The sequence below is a fragment of the Megalops cyprinoides genome, chromosome 10 (genome assembly GCF_013368585.1).
Source record: "Megalops cyprinoides isolate fMegCyp1 chromosome 10, fMegCyp1.pri, whole genome shotgun sequence".
Lineage (NCBI taxonomy): Eukaryota > Metazoa > Chordata > Actinopteri > Elopiformes > Megalopidae > Megalops > Megalops cyprinoides.
Window position 1 is genome coordinate 2,536,504 of NC_050592.1, and position 18,822 is coordinate 2,555,325.

General features: G+C 50.3%; 1 protein-coding gene across 1 annotated transcript; it reads right to left on the minus strand.

Moving 5' to 3' along the window:
- Positions 1 to 1,316: 1,316 nt before the first annotated feature.
- Positions 1,317 to 18,084, minus strand: stk40 (serine/threonine kinase 40). Its single transcript, XM_036539852.1, has 11 exons — positions 17,883 to 18,084; positions 13,572 to 13,701; positions 13,018 to 13,103; positions 12,417 to 12,560; positions 10,629 to 10,853; positions 10,406 to 10,458; positions 6,491 to 6,606; positions 3,912 to 4,056; positions 3,077 to 3,196; positions 2,642 to 2,726; positions 1,317 to 1,853 (listed from the first exon to the last, which is right to left on the minus strand). Exons 2-11 carry the CDS (start codon positions 13,687 to 13,689, stop codon positions 1,635 to 1,637), a joined length of 1,311 nt encoding a protein of 436 aa, XP_036395745.1. The 5' UTR covers positions 13,690 to 13,701; positions 17,883 to 18,084; the 3' UTR covers positions 1,317 to 1,634.
- Between the last annotated feature and the right edge of the window lie 738 nt (positions 18,085 to 18,822).

The following is an 18,822-nucleotide window of genomic DNA, read 5'->3' on the forward strand; positions in this document are numbered from 1 at the left end:
CCCTGCATCTGGGGTACCACCACTCTGCTGTGGGACAGAATCACCTCTGCTGGCTCCCCAAAAAGGGCAACGCCTCCTCAAACGAGCACCGCCGACAGTCTACCCACTCATTCACATTTACACGTTATACCTGTACCATGGTGACACGCACAGTTCAGAGGGACAAAACTACACATGGCATAAAGTTAAACATAATAATAATAATCATAAAAACCCTACACACAGGTGGAGGGGTGGGGGTGGGGTTTTCCTTGGCAAACAACCACTTTAAAGAAGCTCCATATTTGGCTATAAATATCGAACAGAAATAGCTCATGCTGGCTGATTATAATCAAAACAGTCCCGGGAAAAAAAAAAAAAAAAAAAAAAATCAAAACATGCCTCATTAATGGAGAACACTTGGAATTCACAGAGCTCAAAGCCGCCACTGAAATCCTCTAGAACGTGGCATTTCCCCCCCACCCATGTCTTGGCAACCCCAGTTTTTTTTTTTGAGCGAGTGAAAATAGCTGCCGAAATGCAAAATGATTAGAATCATATCAAACCTGGAAAAACCATAGGAGAAAAACATGCATTCTGCAATATATTTAATAAACCAGAAGTTGTCAGTGGCCTGAATGAGTTTTTTTAAGCATCTTTAAATGCGACTGGCTAGGAAGGGCAGAAAAGAAAAATGCTACCTTTTTTATAAAGAGAAAAATAATAACGAAGCTTATTCAGATTGCGTGGGGGGAGAACGCCACCAGCGCCAAACCCCACGTGACATAACGCACCAAAAAAGAACTCTGCTAATGCTTTGCCACTGGCGGCAACTTCACCTCTGATACATGATTCCTAGTTTAAGAAGACTGAAGGTCGCTGTTAAAAAGAGAGAGACAGAGAGGTAGATTTGAAGTTGTGGTTACAGAAACCGATGCAGATCGTTTTTTCAGGGAGAGGAAAGCTGGACTCGTGGCAGTGTGACGTCCGTGGTCAGGTGATCTGTGGATCGGAGGCGGGGCCCCGAAAGTGCTGGGGATGAGCTGCTACATGGTTCCACTGCGGGACACTACTGCACCGGCCGCCCGAGGGGAGGGGGGGGGGGGGAGTGGGGATCAGGTGTCGTTTCAACCCAATCTCCAACATGAGCTGGTAGCACGAGGCCAGGATTGGAACTGTGGGGGTGGGAGTGGGTGGGGTTGAGGGGTGTTAGAGCAGGTGGGGGGGGGGGGGGGGGTGTTGGGTGGGGTTAGTGGGTGTGAGAGCAGATTGGGGGGGGGGGGGTGGGGTTAGTGGGTGTGAGAGCAGATTGGGGGGGGGGGGGGGATTGGGTGGGGTTATGTGAGAGTGGGTAAAAGCAGGGGGGTCGGGGGGAGGGGCAGGGTTAGTGGGTGTGAGAGCAGATTGGGGGGGATTGGGTGGGGTTATGTGAGAGTGGGTAAAAGAGGGGGGTGGGCAGGGTTAGTGGGTGTAGAGAGGTGAAGGGGTCCTCGCCCCAATCCCGGGCCTCTACCCTCGAGCAGCGGGGGGCCCCACGAGGTGTCCTTCGGGGTGTCTGGGGTGGGGGGTGGGGGTGTGCGGGCTGGGCCGGGCTGAGGAGGCGGGGATGAGTTTTTCTGGGTGCCCCGCAGGGCCGGGGGGTGGGGGAGGGGAAGCTACTTCCTGAGGAAGCGTTGGGCCAGGATGGCGGCGTCCAGCGGGCTGACGGGCTGGGCGTCGTGGCCCAGGCGCCGCACCGGGGGCACGCTGCCGAACTGCCGCTTGCTGAGGAAGCCCTTGGCCTCGTGGATAGTGTTTTTCTCCTCAGCCAGCAGCAGCTGCTGGCGCATGTAGTTCTCAAACTCATACTGGGACGACTCCTCCATCACCTTCGCCTGAGGGGGGGACAGCACAGCAGCATGGCAACCCGTTACACACCTCACACTCACCCAGGGAAACACTCTGCCTCTCTACACACCCCCCCCTACTCTCTTACATACAACAGCTCCATTCATATCCGGCCGGACGTGGCAACTATCTGTCATAAGCAGAAAACGCAGCCCAGCAAACTCGCTCTGAGCCTGGTTAAAGGTCTGTGCACATGTGCTCCGAGCATGAAGGGGGCTCACAGCCATGTTACAGGAATCACTGAAACAGGTTTTGCACTTGGATAGATCCCCCTCTTGTGATGCCATTAAAAGAGGCTAACAGCTATGTATTATGATTAACTGTCATAATATCTTGTCTGAAGATGCCCATTTAGCAATAGCTTCATCCAAGTCTTCTGATTTATTACAGAATTAGAACTGTGGTCAGAGATTCATGAATCCCAAAGATATTTAAAAGTATCAGTGATGATATCAAAGCACATCCCTTGTCCAATCATTTGTATCAGATGCCACTAGCAAATCTGCATTTTCAGTGGAAAGACCCTCAACAAATGCAGCCTGCACTATGAATCACTATAGGCATGCACCACACGGGGGCGCAAAAGAGCAAATCCGTTTCACGCCGCGGGCGAGAAGAGTGAAAGTAAGGCTGCATTGCAAACTGCGTCCCTGCCTTCTCAGCACCACTGACCTCTGATCAGCGCTCAGTGAGGGTTCAGCATTAGCAGCCAATCACTGCGGCGCCGCTCGCTGATCACAGATCAGTGTAGCCGTGGGTTGTGCGGTTCACTCACCTCCTGTAGATGCTCGGGGTGGTTCACCTGGTCGTCGATGTCTGGAACCACCTGCAGCGGCCCACAGAGAGAGGACACCGACTGCCTGCAGGGCACAAACAGGACGCAGGCCGTGAGCAGGGGATTCTGGGTAATCAGGGCAATCTTTAGCATTTCATGTTTATTTTATGTGTAGTATTGTGATGCACTTTGATTCTGTGTTGTATCACAGTATACTTGGTTTCCGTCAGATTGCACAAGTTAACTGGTCTGACACTGCCGCTTGTTTAAATTGAATGGATACACTTATGTTCTACTGTGCTGGAAGTCGCTCCGGATAAGAGCTTCTACTAAATGCATGTTGTGTAACGCACTGTAATCTCCCTGAGCCCGCAAACCTCTGCTCCCCTCCCTGCTCCCACCCTGCCCGGCATGGCCACCAGAGGGCGCCCTCACCAGGAGGCAATGATGCTGCTGAGGGACTCCAGCACCTCTGCCGCGGTCAGTCTCTGCTGGGGGTCCAGGACCAGCAGCTTCCGGATCAGACACACGGTGCTGTCCGACACACGGCCGTCCCTGCAGAAACACCCCCGCGTCAGAACAGAGAGCAGAGACACACTCTGCGGCAGTCTCTCACAGACCAGTGCAGAAGTGCAGAAACCACATTCATATAGCATGGGGGGGAACTTACAGGTGCACTACGGGAAAGAAGGCATTCAGAGAGGAAATTCTACTTCAGAGCAGTATTACACCATTAAAGACCATTTCCACTGTGTCATGCTTTGGTTCACATCATAACTGTAGTCATGCTCACAGCAGAACAAATACAGATGCTATCAATAAGCTCTGCCTCAGTGCAGGCTGCAGTGGGGTGATTAGCAGTGCGGGACAGGAGAACAGGGTGTGGATGCTATGAAATGGGGCAGACAGGAGGTGTGTGGACCCTTGGGATGTGCAGACCAGACGTGTAAGAGTGTGTATGAGGTGGGGTAGCCTGGAATGGTGTAGATTATATGTTACAGAGTTCTGGTGGTAGGTGGTTCTGGTGCAGTCTAGGGGCTGTGCAGACCAAGGTAAAGGTGTGAGGTTATGGGTGGGGGTATACGCACTCCGGAAAGTTGTGGATTATATGTTGTAGAGTTTGGGGGGGGGGGGGGTGTAGGTAAAGGGTGCAGGGGGTACAGGTGGGGGTGGGGGTATACGCACTCTGGAATGGCGTGGATTATGTGTTGTAGAGTTTTGGGGGGGGTGTAGGTAAGGGATGCAGGGGTACGGGTGGGGGTATACACACTCTGGAATGGTGTACTCAGCAGCTTTGATCTTGCGGAAGAGCTCCTGAGGTATGCTGTCGTAGAAGGGGAACTGCCCGTACAGCATGGTGAACAGCACCACCCCCAGGGCCCACATGTCGCTGGGCTTACCGCGGTACGGACGGCCTGTGGGGGGAGACACCGAGATGTCAGAGCCGCTACACACGCACACACCGAGCTGAGACACACACACACTAACACCCACACCCACACACACACACGCACACACCAAGCACGCCGCGCTCCAGACCCACACACTCACACGCGCACACACACACGCGCGCACACGTGCACACACGCACACGCACTCACTGCACACCAAGTATACTGCACCAACAGCAGAGCCATGTGAGACACATATGCGTGCACACACACACACGCACACACACACACACTCCAGAACCACCCACTCACACACTGCAGATCCACTCTCTCTCACTCACACACACACACTCACAGCCACGCCGCCAACACAGAGCATTATATGGAAACAGCTCGCATGCACACTCAAAACCAAACTCACTGCCTCCCCAAATCCCACACACTGTGGCTGAGAGAACGGCAGTCCATTTTCTTAGAATTCGTGTGCCGTACTGCTTCTGTAACATTTTAACAATATAGCAGTATTGTTTGATCACTGGCACCTATTCAGGACATGACCCGTGTGTAAAAACAGCATGCTTACAGCACCCAGACATACAATCATCCTCATTACACATAAAAGCCAGGACAAAAAAAATCATAATGATTATTATTAAGAGCGCCACTCCTGCAGCTCCATACAAAAGTGCTCCGAGAGGCCGCAGGGCACTGCCTTAAAGGGACCCAGAGAAAGCCCTGCAGACATTCCCACCCATCCCTGCAGCTTACAGAGCCCCACACACAACACTATGCATGGCCTCAGCGAGCTGGATGATCACGGCATGCAGCGGAGCATAGAGACCAGGCTTCTGGAGCGAGTGGATTTTGGGATGGGGTGGCGGTGAGGGCGTTGGTGCGAGTGGATTTTGGGACGGGGTCGCGGTGAGGACTTTCCGCAGCCGTTGTGGCGGAGGGGGCCGGGGAGGGCTGATGGGAAGAGCATGAGAAGCAGAAGTGGCTGGGAGTAGTTTCCCCTGTGACTCACGCCAGTGACTCACCCCTGCACAATTCATCACGCTGCGCTCACGTTCGGCTGATTTACCGCGGGGCGTTATCGCCGCTTTTCACATGGAGAAAAACAAGCCCTTCTCGTGCTTTTAGGGTTCCCTGCTCTGTGGAGCTAAGGCTCCCATGGACAGAGCTTCCCGAAAGGGAGAGACCTGTCGTCTGCCTGCAGTTTATCCAAACAGGGAACACGTCCTGCTGTCTGTGGCGAGACAAATTTGCAGATTCCACAATGAACTAACCTTCAGTTTAAAATGCACATTTTAAGAAAACCCATTCCTTACAGAAAAGCATGTGATCAAGATTCTGATCATAATTTTAAAATTGTAAGGATCCCGCACGTGTAACCAAATGCACGTATTTTATGCTGATCATCTTTAAATGGCAGAGTAATGAAGATGGGCCAGAAGTCCTACAAACACTTATTTATTTACACGGGCTGCAGTTTTTGAGGCCATTTCCTGGGTTTGTGAAATATCTATTGCCCAATAATCTAACAGGAAGGCTAAACGCGGGTTTTCCCTTTAACCGGGGTTATGCAACGGCTCGTTTGTACACTTCCTGGTAGGAACACGCCTGGAATCGCACTCGTTTGACCTGCGCGTCTCTCTGCGAGACCAGGCTGCCTCTGCATGTCCAGAGTCACACTACAACACAACAGAACACGGTGCACTTTTCACAGGGTCAACCGTGTGCAGTGCGGTCCGTTTCCAGCACTCTCCATTCATGCTCTCATACGAGAGCGCCAATGAAAAAAGCACTGTGTGTCAGAGGCTGCACGGTCACCATATCAAAGGTCACTGCAGAAGGAAACCTATTAATTAACAAGCCCACCGATCACTGATTGCAATACTAAGATGCAATTCCAAAATGGTATTGCATCATATATTCCCCCCCACCCCACACCCCCCAGGGAAAAAAAAAAAAAAAAAAAAACAAACAGAAGAAAAGAGAGGAGAACGGCGTCAGAATGGAAAGATGTTGACAGCAAAAACAGTGAAATTAGTGCTCAGCAGCTCCGCGGGTGGGTCAGAGCTTTGATTCACTTAAAGCAGTGATACCAGTGATGACTCATTGTGTACTTGCCAGTAGTTACAATAAACCGGGGGATGACTCCCTCTCCCTGCCTGTTTTCTTTCTCTTTCTCTCTCCACCCCGCTTACCCCATCTCTTCCTTTCCCTCCCTCCCTCCTCTCGCTCTTATGCCATCTCTCTCCTCTGTCTCCTTCTTTCACTTCCTTCTCTCCCTCCTTATGTCCCCTCTCTCCATCCCCCCTTCCATATTTCTCTTCCCCCCCCTCCTTATTTCTCTTTCCAATCTCTCCCTCTCCTCTCCCCCTACCTCTTTCCCTCTCTTTCTTTCCCTTCCTCCTGTCTCTCCCTCCATGCCTTACACCATCCCCCCCGCTCTCACCGCTCAGCACGTCGGGGCTGATGTAGGCCGGACTCCCTCTCTGATCCTTCAGCAGGTCGTCCTCGCTCACCAGGTGCTTCCCCAGGCAGAAGTTGGTGATGGTTATCCTGTGAGTCCTGTAACACACGCAAGCACACACGCACAGAGGTAGGGTCACAATCACCATGGAGACCAGAGCACACGGACATGGAGCAGGTCTGCAGTCAGTGTTGCTGACGCTGCTGGTTGATCTACCAGTCCTTCATCACTGACACTGATCCCCTGGAGCAAAGTGGCAGCTTCCAATCCAGTTAACCAAACCTTGGTTCCACAACCACCCCCTCCCACCCATCCCCCCTCACCCTGTGCTGGGGGAGTACGATTACATCCCTGTACTGGGTGTAAATGTGCGGATTTTCTCCTGGTGGCCCCTGTGCCTTCGTTGGCCTGCAGTTTAAAGCTGGGGAAAGCTGGGCAGGGGCCATCGCTACGTGGACCAGAGCAGGGAAAATAAGACAAACAAGTGAGTCAACATGTGGCTTTGGTTTAGCGACCAGATGACTAACATTTCAACCAGTGACACTGTTTTAACAGGGTGCACTTTAGGCTTAGGCCCGTGGGCGCACACACACACACACACACATGCACACACACACACACACACATGCACACACACATAGACACACACACGCTATTCCCCGCCTCCAGTCCTTCAACACTCTGCCCCATAGGGCTGGGGTTGCAGAATCCCAGCGTGGGTCAGAGGTCACACATCACTGTTACAGGCCCTGAGGTCACGCAGTTCACTGCCACAGCCAGCAGCTGATGGCTGCACACACAAGACTTCCAAGAAGGGGAATGGTGTCCAAACATGCACGAAACCCCAAACAGCCATCTTCAAAATGGACCACACTCATTTCAGCACACGCTTTGTCTTTGTTATAGTTTTTTGGATATCAGGACTGGATGGGATGTATCCCATAACCACTACCAGAGCCTGAAACTGCACACATACAAAATGCCCAGCCTGATTTAAAACTTATCACATATTCATGCTCTCCCTCCCCACATCAGACCTTAACATATTCCAGAGAGGAGCGCAGAGGCACGAGATATCAGCACTTCAAAGACCCTCCTGAAGGAGAGCAGACCAAGGAGGAGGCCTGTCCTTTGTCTTCCTGCATCACGACCACCCATTCCCTTTCACGCTAAACCCACACGCTCTACGCTTCTGCTCTCGAGTACAGCTACAGAATAGGGTGCGTTCAAGATCTGCCAAGTCATGTGACCCTTCCCAGCATGCTGTGCAACAAAAACCACCCATTCCCATCAGCTAACCCCTCCCAACCGCAAACCCCTGAAAATTCTCCCGAAGATCCAAAATAGAAGCGACGACAAGAAATGGGTGAAGTCTAGGGCACTGTTCCCATTCAGTTCAGCAAGCTGCTAGACCTAAAAATAGAACAAACCACCCCTTTTCAGTATTAAATATTTTAAACGGTGTTTCTCAGCCCCTGCAACACTGATTGAAGCACATAATGTATTAGGGATTACAGTATGGTCTTAAGTCATGCGCATTAATTAAAGCTCGTGTTGCAGGAAAGGTCACGTATGATTGCTTGCGTGTTTCTGCACAGGCTCTCCGGCTCCCGAAACTCATCACGCCACAAACTAGACTCCAACAGGAGGGGGAAATCGAGGCGAAACTGAAATTTTGCATGCCGTTCTATGGAGATGGCGGTCATGACACAGCTCCCAGATTGCGATTGGAAGGCAAGCGGAGGGGTCTGGCGTGGAGGGGAGCAGGGTGGTGCGGGAGCCATTCGGAGCAGCGTGACGGTCTCGAGGACCATGGGACGCCGCTGCTAGCGTGAAGTCGTTATTGACTGTAAACTACGCGAGGCTCGATGGCAAACAGACGAACAGCGCTGTCCTCGTTAGCGCCTGCTTCGGAAAGCGTCGGCTCGCAGACGGCCGTCTGGGCTGATAACGGGGTGAGGGGAGAGGGGGGGGTAGCCCTGCCAGACACGGAATCGGCCGTCTGCATCGTTTCTTCCACACAGAGTCTTCTCCTACAGCTCTCCTGACCTGGGCTAACCCACAGGATACGGACTGTTTCATTCCTTAAAACAGCCTCACGTGGCCAAAACTCTCAGCTACACCATGTTAAAGGTCCTTCGTTACATTTGCAAAAAGAACATCCCCATCCAGGGATTCTGCTTTGGAAAAAGAAAACTGCAATGTATGACTAAGTAATGTAAAAGCATGCAGCTTTAACCATGTTCTTGACCCACCCACCTTTCCAAATACTGCCAGGCTGCAGATGGCCTTTGCATCTGAATTTTCATTTCGTAATGCATAAAAAAGCCTCCCATAGTAAGAGGTCTAAGGGTGGATAACCTGGGCCACATTTTATCCGAAACAGACGACAGCAGATTATCTGAGGGAACAGGCCAATCAGGGACAGCCAGAGCCACCCACAGTTTCCCCCTTCTTACACAGTCTGGGACACTAGAGCTACTGCCCCGCGTGCAGAGAGAGCGCCGACCCTCAGAGAGAGAGATGGAGAGCGGGAGAGTGAGAGAGAGCGCCGACCCCCAGAGAGAGAGAGAGAGAGAGAGAGAGAGAGAGAGAGAGAGAGAGAGAGAGAGAGAGAGAGAAAGAGAGAGAGAGAGGGAGAGTGAGAGAGTGAGTGAGAGTGAGAGGGAAGGAGAGAGAGAAAGGAGAGAGAGAGAGGGAGAGAGAGAGGGAGAGAGAGAAAGACAGAGAGAGAGAGGGAGAGGGGGAGAGAGAGAGAGAGAAAGTAAATAGAGGCTTGCGTCAGTGACGTCCGTCTGGGTATGAGTCACCTCTGAGCTATGGATCTGCTGGCAGTCCTCAGCATTGTCTTCAGCTGGGACTGACTGTTCCACTGGCCTGCCCCTCTCCACCGCCCGGGCCAAACACTTTCGATTTCATCATGCATTCACACAACAAAAGGAGCGGTGGCTCGCGCAAAAAACTGTGTGTGTGTGTGTGTGTGTGTGTGTGTGTATGTGTGTGTGTGTGTTTGTGTGGATGTGCACCTACGTGTGTTATGCATGTGTGCGTGTGTTGGTATGTGTACATTTGCGTTTATGTGTGTGTGTGTGTGTGTGTGTGTGTGTGTGTGTGCGTGTGCGCGCGCGAGGGGGCTGGGCTGTAGCTCCAGCACACTCTCCCCCTGCAGCCCTGGGCTCGGCAATCTCTCGTTCATTCATCATGTGTGCCGCTCGGCCTGCGTGGTGAATTCTGGGGCAGCGTTGGCATGGCAACGCGTTGCCCTTCCTGTTGTGCACCTTTCGGGGTGTGGTGCAATGAAACCGGCTCTGCTCAAAAACCCGGGGTTCCCGTTACCAAACAACACACCAAACCTCACAACTCCTACCATGCACCTCCCATCTCAAACAACCAAACAACCGCACTGCAGAAACACTCTGAGATTTCAGATCTGAACTACAGCAGTCCTGCTTCAGCAGCAACAAACGCCGCTGCCCTCCCTGACCCGGCCTCCCGGCAGCGGCCCCCTTCCCGCTACGCTGAGGCAGGGCCGGACATCACACAGCCCAGATGCGGCTCTGTATGGCAGGGCGAGATGCACTGCATTTCTGAGAGCCTATCAGATCGCAGAACCTCGCTGACCTGAAACGCACCTGCCTCCCAGCCCGGCGGATGGGAACAAAGCGGGGCACGTTGCACACCATCTGATTTTCGTTACACCCCGTTCCTTTCCACAATAACAAAACCACCAGGATGAATCATGCGCTTACTCAAGAGGGAGATAGCAGCCTGGCTGGAGACTCGCCCGTCACGGCTGGGAGCTCAACCCGCCGCACATTCAGACCAAAAAAATCTCAGATCAAGGCTGAATACCGTCACGGCGGAAAGCAAGGCCAAACAGACAGACTCAACCCCTACCTTTTGTTGAGCACCATGTTTCCCAGTTTCAAGTCTCGGTGCACAATATTCTTCTGCGGGAAAGAGAGAGACAGAGAGAGGACGCGTCACTGCCCATGTCTTTGGGGAAAGTGCATGACACCAAAGTAGCCCTGTGCTGCTTTTTTGTTTCACGGCTTTACTTGGGCCACAACGCCAAAGCCACACAGCCCGTTAGATCTCCAGCTGAAGCTCTGAGGCCTACCTTGTGCAGGGCTTCCACCACTCGTACCACGTCGTAGAAGATGACGATGGTCTCCCTCTCACTCAGACGCTTCTCCTTGATGACGTAATGCTGCAGGTTGATGAGGTCGGCCGTCTTGTCGCTGAAGTCGTGGGCGCACAGGCAGTCCAGCACCAGGCAGATCCTCTTCTTCATCTTCCTCACCTTGTTGGAGTCCAGGTCCTCCACGATCTCGTATGCGCGGTCCTGGTTGGGGCGGCAGAGAGCCCAGGTAGGGTGACGCTGCAGATTTCACAAGACCTCCCACCCCTCCCCCACACCCCCTCCTTTTGCATGCATCCAAACAGCATCCTTTTTTTCTCAATGACTTGGTGTTTCCATGACAAAAGAGAATCAGTGAGTCACAACTGGCCACTTAAAAGGCTTTTTTAACACTAATCACCCACTGTCTACAGTCCAGAATGTGCACCATCACCCATTGTCCATAATTGGAGGGGGGAGGGTGAGCCATTGTGTACAGATGAGAAGGGGCAGATTCACGCCCACGGAGTACAGGACCAGGCCGCCTCTTCAGACAGCTTCTCGCGCCTGCATTGATCTCCGAGGCAGCTGTCATTGGCAGGCGGCGTGGCTGAAAGGCCCAACCTCTGACAGACCGGCAAGGCCATCTATTATTAACCAGCACGCTCCAAGCCGTTTTATAATAAACCAATCAATACGCGAGAGCCACGAGTGAATCACCCCCCGCTTCAATTCACCCAGCCCAAAACAATGCGCCGGGAACAGGCCGTACAAACACCAGAGTCCCCTAGGCTGGGAAAACAAGAAGTGGTAAAAAAAACAAACGCATGAGTCACTCTCTGTGACTTCTGCTGCAGGTGACAACCTGATATTCGGGTACTTTTGTTCAACCTGATGGGAACTGTTGTCCCCCCCCCAACTGAACAAACCTCTTTAACCTTAACTGCTGCAATTAAAACCCAGGTCTATGATTGGGTGACAGAAAGCAAAAGACATTTAACAGTAAGCATTCCCTGGAAAAGGGCAGATGCGGATGCAGATGCAGTGATTACTGAGACTGAAAGGGGAGAAGATTCCCACGCTGGGACCAGCACACCCCTATCTCTGAGGGGGGGGGGAATGACACAAAGATCAAACCCAACGCTCGGCTCACTCAGCAAAAAGGGGAGGAAAACTCCATCCAGGAAATGAGGTTATAAACCGTCTCAATGCTGTTAGTGAGCTCACTTCCAGAAATGGTGCCTTAATGCTCACATATAAGGCATGAGATTAACTTTATTGCACTTCTTTTTTGAAATGGATGGTAAACAAAAGTTGCTGAACGGAAAGTGCTACAGGCTCTACCCGGCTCTGTGTCCAACCATTACGCCATAAATGGAAGAAAAAAAAAAAAAATCAAACCATTCCCGGCGGACCACTGCATCCTGTCTCCAACAGACACACACAAATGCAGGGTTCTGCAGATGTGGTTATCTAGCTGAAGTGCAGGGCGGCAGTGCAGCATAGTGGTAAGGAGCAGGACTCATGATTGAAAGGTTACTGGTTTGACTTCTTGCTGAAGCACTGCTGTATCCTTGGGCAAGGTACCTAACCCAGAATTGCCTCAGGAAACAGGCAGCTGTTTAAATGGACGAAACGTACACATTGTTACGCGAGTCACCCTGGATAAGAGCCTCTGCAAAATGGCTATAATGTAATGGAGTCAGACGATGAACGGGCCTCTGCAGTGACTACGCGACTGACTGCCAGGGGGCAGAGAGGGCAAGCAGCGGGAGATGGGAGACTCACCTGGAAGAGGCCGTGGTGGTGCACCACGCCGTCCTGGCTGTGCAGCAGAGACAGCAGCGAGTACTCGGTGTGCAGCAGCATCTTCCCCTGCCGCTCCTCCTGCGTCTCCGCCGCCGCGTCCGCCCGCTCCTCCAGGGTCAGGATCTGCCGAAACCCGCGGGGGTCAGAGGTCACCGTGCAGACAACGTCACGCATAAACACCGCCCACCCCTTCCCCTTCACCCCTATCGCACACACCCACACCTGAGAGAGGACAGGGGGGAAAAGGGTGGAGGACTCCTCCACAGGGTCAAAGGGTCAAACCCCAGATGGGACAGCACTGCAGCTACTCTTTACTTAGATAAACAGGCTGTGTAAACGGGACCCTCAGTTTGGGATGCTCTCTCACACAAACAACACAACCCCACACAGGGGCGGGGCGGCAGCACGGTTTGCTTTAGGGGGTCAGGGTTCAAACGCTTAGTGGCACTGACACTCCAGCTCCAGTCTGTACAGACAGCAGCGTCCACAGAATGGCTCCAGGTGGGTATTTTGGAAAGGCTGAGGAGGAGGTATGTGAGAACAGCAGAGAACTGTGATGAATGGCGGTGAATGCACCCACCTTCAGCTGATAGAAATCATCTGTCCCATCTTTTCTTGCCAGACACTGAACTATGCTCTGCACAGGAGAATTCCCCAGCCGAGGTCCTGCAAGCACAAGAGACAAAAGAAGCTTAGACAGACAATAGCAATCAACCTCAAAGTATGCACACGCAGCCGCAAATGCAAAACTCACAACAGCCATTGTCCAAGCCAAATCTCTTTTGTCTAACCATCATGAGAAGAGAACAACTGCAACAGCCTGCTGGATTTGGTACAAACGGAGCACAGGCAGACCTCGGTCCCCATGTGTTCCTCCTCTGTGGATTTGCAGATACCCCAGCAAACGGCAATCAGACATTTCTCACTGCGATGCGGGAGGGGGAAAAAGGCCCTGCACCCCGCTGAGCTGATCCTGAACTGCAACCACACGCTGCAGGCCCCGTCAGCTCAGGGAAAAATTCCACAGATTCTTGTCCGGCAAACACAGAATCCCACACCTCAGTGCACTTAGACCCCCGAGACGCAGAAGAGCAGGGCACTCCCTGCCCCCCCTCGGCCCCCCTCTTCACTTACCGAGGATGAAAGGGCCTGCTCTCTTGGCGTTGTTTCCCGATATCCCGGGACACAGGAGCTTGCTGGCCCTGCCGGAGGTCTCCCCAGCGCCCCTCTCTGAAATGCGTCGCTTTGACATCCTGGTCGAGCTCTGCGCAAAAGAGGCCGGGATCAGTGAGAGAGCGGAAGCCAGACGCCCTACTGAAAGCCTGCCGAGTCAGAACCGAAAGATCACATCGGTCCTGGGTGTAGAAGGGGAGTGGCTACCCATGAGTCATCACAGCTCCACCCCCTTTCACACCTCAACCCACATACCCCCCCCCCCCCCCCGGTAAATAACTGACCGTTCAAGGTCAATTAGCAACTGTTGTGTAGCAATTGTCGATGGTGCTGTTAATCCCAGCAATTTTTCTTAAACAACTTTAAATTCAAACGACATGCTTACAAAACAGGACTCACTTTTCATGGACCTGGGCCAACAAAAAGATACTAAGAGTGAAAGCAAAATTAAAGAAAACAGCACGGCTTCTGACAGCACTGAGACACAAGATGGAAAGAGGACAGCTTCACTGCTGGCAATGGTTTGAACTCTGCTGTGTAATTTGTTTCAAAATCCTGCCCTTTAAAGCGCCTGTAATCCGCCGGGTTTTATCTGAAAATCTGTGCAACGTAATCCCAGTAGTAAGATTTGCCTTCCTTCCTCTTTTAAGATGGTTTCCCATAAACACACCGCTTTCATGAGAAGTAAAATTTACCAATACGTCCTGTCAGCATGAAGGGCCGCTTATGAAACAGAAAGGAGAACTACCATGGCACAGTGAGTGTGCAACAGCCTCCTCTCAACTACCTCTGAAGGGCCTGTGGCAGTTGCTAAACAGATTGGCTTTGTTTGCTGATAAGGAGTTCCTATGTGATGAAATTCTCTCCGTTTCTCTGCAGCGACACGGTTCTCGTAAGGAGGAAGTAGCCCGCGACCAACAGCAGTGAATCACGCCGATGCCCGAGGCTGTCCCCGGCTATTATTCGTCAGGGAGATGAAATGTCAGAGCATGACACCGATGAGAACACAAAACACATCCAGCACGGAAAAATGTGAACGTTGTAACACATGCAAACAATTCATCCAAACACAAGAAAAGAAACAAAAAAATGTGATAATACAAATGGTTTTCTACTGTAATAATACGACTCTGCACAAAGCCAGCCAGCCATCTAAAAAAAAAAAAAAAGTGTTGCAAGAAAAGATCTAGGAAGAAAAAGGATAAATATGAAATATGTTTAGGGTGATACATAGCTATATTTTAAACTCAGCAGCAGAACACCACATTAAAACACTGTATAAAGTTGGGGAAGACCACATCATGCTTCTGTGCAAATGATGTATTGTTTTATTGTACCTTTCAACGGCCCTGGGGAAGAAAACTCACCACCTAACATGATCATAACTGTATTACAATCAGGAAAACCTATCTCCTCTTCCTGTATTTGAACAGAGCTGGTTGGACGGAGCACAATATTCAGCTTTGATCATCTCTGGACGTAGCACACAAGTGACTGCAGCTAAAACATAAAATAGTAGGCAGCCGCTACTTTGGGTAACTCAAACCAGGCTTTTTCAACCACAGACGACCATGCTAATTGTATGTAAACATCCGGCTATCGTTCATTCAGATGCACTAATGCTGGGTCTGATCCAACAGGCTTGGAGGTGTAGCAGTACTACCCACTGAACATGCATGACTTGCAGAACCTCCTTAATTTAATTTGAAACCATTATAATCCTCACACCTTCAAATTGTAAAGGTCTATTACACCCATCAGCAATTCAGCCTGCTCAAATTAATTTAGCACCACAGCGCTAAATTAAAAAAAAAAAAAAAAACACTACTTTTCATTTCAAGGTTAGAGTCTGAAAAACAGCCCTGCAGATTAGATCTAGAAGATAGCTATGTATGCCTGTCAGTGCGAGGCAGTGCAGTGAAACTAAGTTTCTGAGCTGTGATTCATATGAGAGCAATGAAAACAAGCATGCCACTCCCTGCTTTAAACACCCAGCTACAGCCTCCACTCTGCAGAGAGCCAATCACTGACCACACAGAGCGCTCAGTCTGCGGCGAATATGAGCCATTCATATGTCACAGGTCAAACAATGAGAACTCTCCAGATCACTGTATGACCATGACTTTGAAATCCACCTGTAGGCCTAAATGTCATTTATAATGTGTGACAATGATGTGGTGCAAGTGAAAGCTTCTGAACTGATGATGCACTGCTCAGTCTTAACTTCAAAAATATTCTGCATTAGGGAAAAAAAGCAACATACTGCAGCGACACTTCTTTCACAGAGATAAAATGCAGGCATGCCATGCAACGTTTCTGCCATGACTCACAGACACTGAATTACAACTGACAACTGACAGACCAACCACAAGTTCAAATTTTTTTAAAATGGTAAAATAACTACTGAACACAAAATGAATTTAGTGACAGTATCTTATCTGTAGCTGAGCCAGAAATCATGAGAGAACAAGAACACTATGTATCTGATTCATTTATCTCAGACACGATCCAAGACACTCCTGCCTCGTCAGTGAAAATGTGCGCTCTTTAAATAGCAAGGAAAACAGCACAGGGCCCGCTAAGGTGGCTGCAGAGACGCCCACTAGCTGGTTTTAATCGCTTTCTGAAAGACCGAGTCTACTCCACTGCCAGGAATGTCAGAAACTCACTTCTCGCGTCTATAACGCGCTTTAATTCAAGAACAAACTGCAGCACCGATATAAAATATTCAACGCACTGTACTCCAGCACTGCATCAAACAGAGCACGAATGATATTTAAAACATGCACTTTCCAAGCAAGATCTCCAATAAACATGTCAAACACACTGGTCGCAGTACAGTTTGACCCACAAAAGGCATTTCTGCATGTCAGACAAAATGGTCCACACAACTGGTTCGGTTCTTTGCGTATCTCAGGCTGATTCGTTGTCAATAAGAGCTGCAACCCAGCTAAACTGGAAACAAAGAGCGAGTTGACTGAGGGGAGCACTTACACTTTGTCATTTAGAAGACGCTGTTATCCTGAGCGACTTACAAAAAGCAAATTCAATTTTCTACAGACACCAAAGAAGTTCCTCTGCAAAACTATGGTGCTCACGGACAGACAAAAGTGAACCACATACAGACTTCTTAACACATAATGCTATCGGAATCGCGGACACATGGGCATCTTTTCCACATTTGCATAAGAATGACAAGCACCAGTGAGAACTTGCAATGAATTTACCGCAGGCCAAAAGTGCTATCCGTGCAATTTCTTTACACGGTGACCAGGGTGCTCAGATGGCTTGGTGATCTTTTCTTGGTTTCGATATTAGCAAGCGTTTCCTCCCACAAACATAATCGATTGCGTGGCCAGTCAGCAAGCCGCAGCTCCGATCGCTCGCTGGCTCGATACGGACATTTAATTAAGCGGCGTAACTACCCGACTGCCGAAGTTAGATCGCAACAATATCCGAGCGCGTTTGGCCGTGCAAGGTCACCAAACGCACAAAGGGTACCGCCACGACCTAGGGCGCACTGTCGCACTGACCGAGGCGTCAGCTCCAAAAGACGCTTCTGGGCGAGCCGGTTGGAGGCATTGTAGGACACCGTGCATGAGATCACACAATAAAACGGGAAGCCGAAATCGGTGGCTTTTACCGAGCACGCGACCCCCTTTGTTGACTCGCGCTGCTGGCGATCCTCGCGATCACCATTTGTTCGCGAGCCCCGTCGGCTAAGCTGCCTTGATCCCATGTGTAAGAGAAGAGCCTGCCATTTATAGCGCTGGGCCGGCCCGAGTAGCCTTTAGTTTGCCGAGCTGGCTACAATGAAAATGTTTACACTTTCTACAAGCAAATGAGCACGACTGCGAAAAAAACGAGACCCCGGGTGCGAAATATAAAACTTGAACGCGATCAACGTCACCTCTTCTTCTCAGCCCGGCAGCCGAGTCATGATTATTGCTTGCTTGTGATTCCTGAACTCGCAAACCGTAAAATTTCGAAATCGTAGCTAAAAGCGTTATTTCAAGCTGGCTAGCCCTGAGAGTAACTAGTTGGATAGCTACAACTTTAAACACAAATACTTGTGCTACCTGACGAAACTAAAATGTCTGTTTTGCAGTTAATTCACGCATTTAGCAACCATAGTTTTACAACCATCAGGCCCTTTAAAACAAAGTACAGTAGCAAGCTAGCTACATAACTAACTAGCGATCTCTTTCGGTACTATGGGCGGTATGGCTGGAAGCCCCAGCAAGCTGCTAAGCTAGCTCTTTAACAACTTACCTTGAGCCAAAACAACCGGGGGAAATAATATCTTCTACAACACGGGCATTCTCTCCGCCTTCTAATCAGCACGGCGCATTTATATTTGTTTTTCCCGACCAAACGAGAGCGTCGTTTGTAATTTCAGAAGTTGTTTTATTATTACTGAAATGAGCAATCAGAAAAAGCCTCCTCTCTCTGACCCTCTGATCACATCTTTCCATAGCAGCACCACCTGACAACGGAAATGACGCACATTGTGTGAGTGACAGGTCCGCTCATCCAATCGGATGGCGGCTCCGGCCGATGACACTCGCACGAAGACTGATTTTCCTGCCTTCCCAGTAATGTCGCTCTTGCAGGAAAGATGAATATTCAGGCATACGCGATAGCAAGGGGCGTCTTGTAATAATTATTTCACGCCGAGCGCCGCTAATACTCTCACGGTCAGCCGCTGCTCCGCTGTGATCAGCAATAAACAGGTATTTGTAGACTGCGTGTTTTGGAGGATAAAGTAGGCTATCTTACAAAAAAATGCGTTCAGTTTCAAATTACGGCGAAAATCGTTCGGACAAACTGGTAACAAGAGGTAGAAGTAGAAAAAAGCATGATTTCCTCTCTCAGGAAAATACGGATCTTATTGATGAAAGATTTTAATGGCCAGGGTTACGCCTCCCTAGAGGGAAGGAACCATTGGCAGTTGCACTCTCACTCAGTGAAATACAGTAAGCATTACTGCAATCAATGATCCCTTTCCCAAGAATGAATCAGTGGCAAACAAAGCTCTGGCAGTTATATGAATGGAGCACAGTATTGTAAGAATGAGAATCTTGGGACCCACGAGATGTGCAACTGTTTCACTTTTTGGAAGACTGCTGTTTAAAGACCACCAGTGTTGCAGTTTAAGTATTCCAATCAGTCTTGAGTATGCAAAATTAAAACTTCAAAATGAAGTTTTAGT

Bases quoted from the DNA above. Each gene is read 5' to 3' on its own strand.
- stk40 (XM_036539852.1), bottom strand. From the start codon at position 13,689: ATGTCAAAGCGACGCATTTCAGAGAGGGGCGCTGGGGAGACCTCCGGC. The intron at 10,459-10,628 runs GTAGGCCTCAGA...TCTTTCCCGCAG, and splicing joins TGGTGGAAGCCCTGCACAAG to AAGAATATTGTGCACCGAGA. The intron at 6,607-10,405 runs GTAGGGGTTGAG...CGTGTGTTACAG, and splicing joins AACATGGTGCTCAACAAAAG to GACTCACAGGATAACCATCA.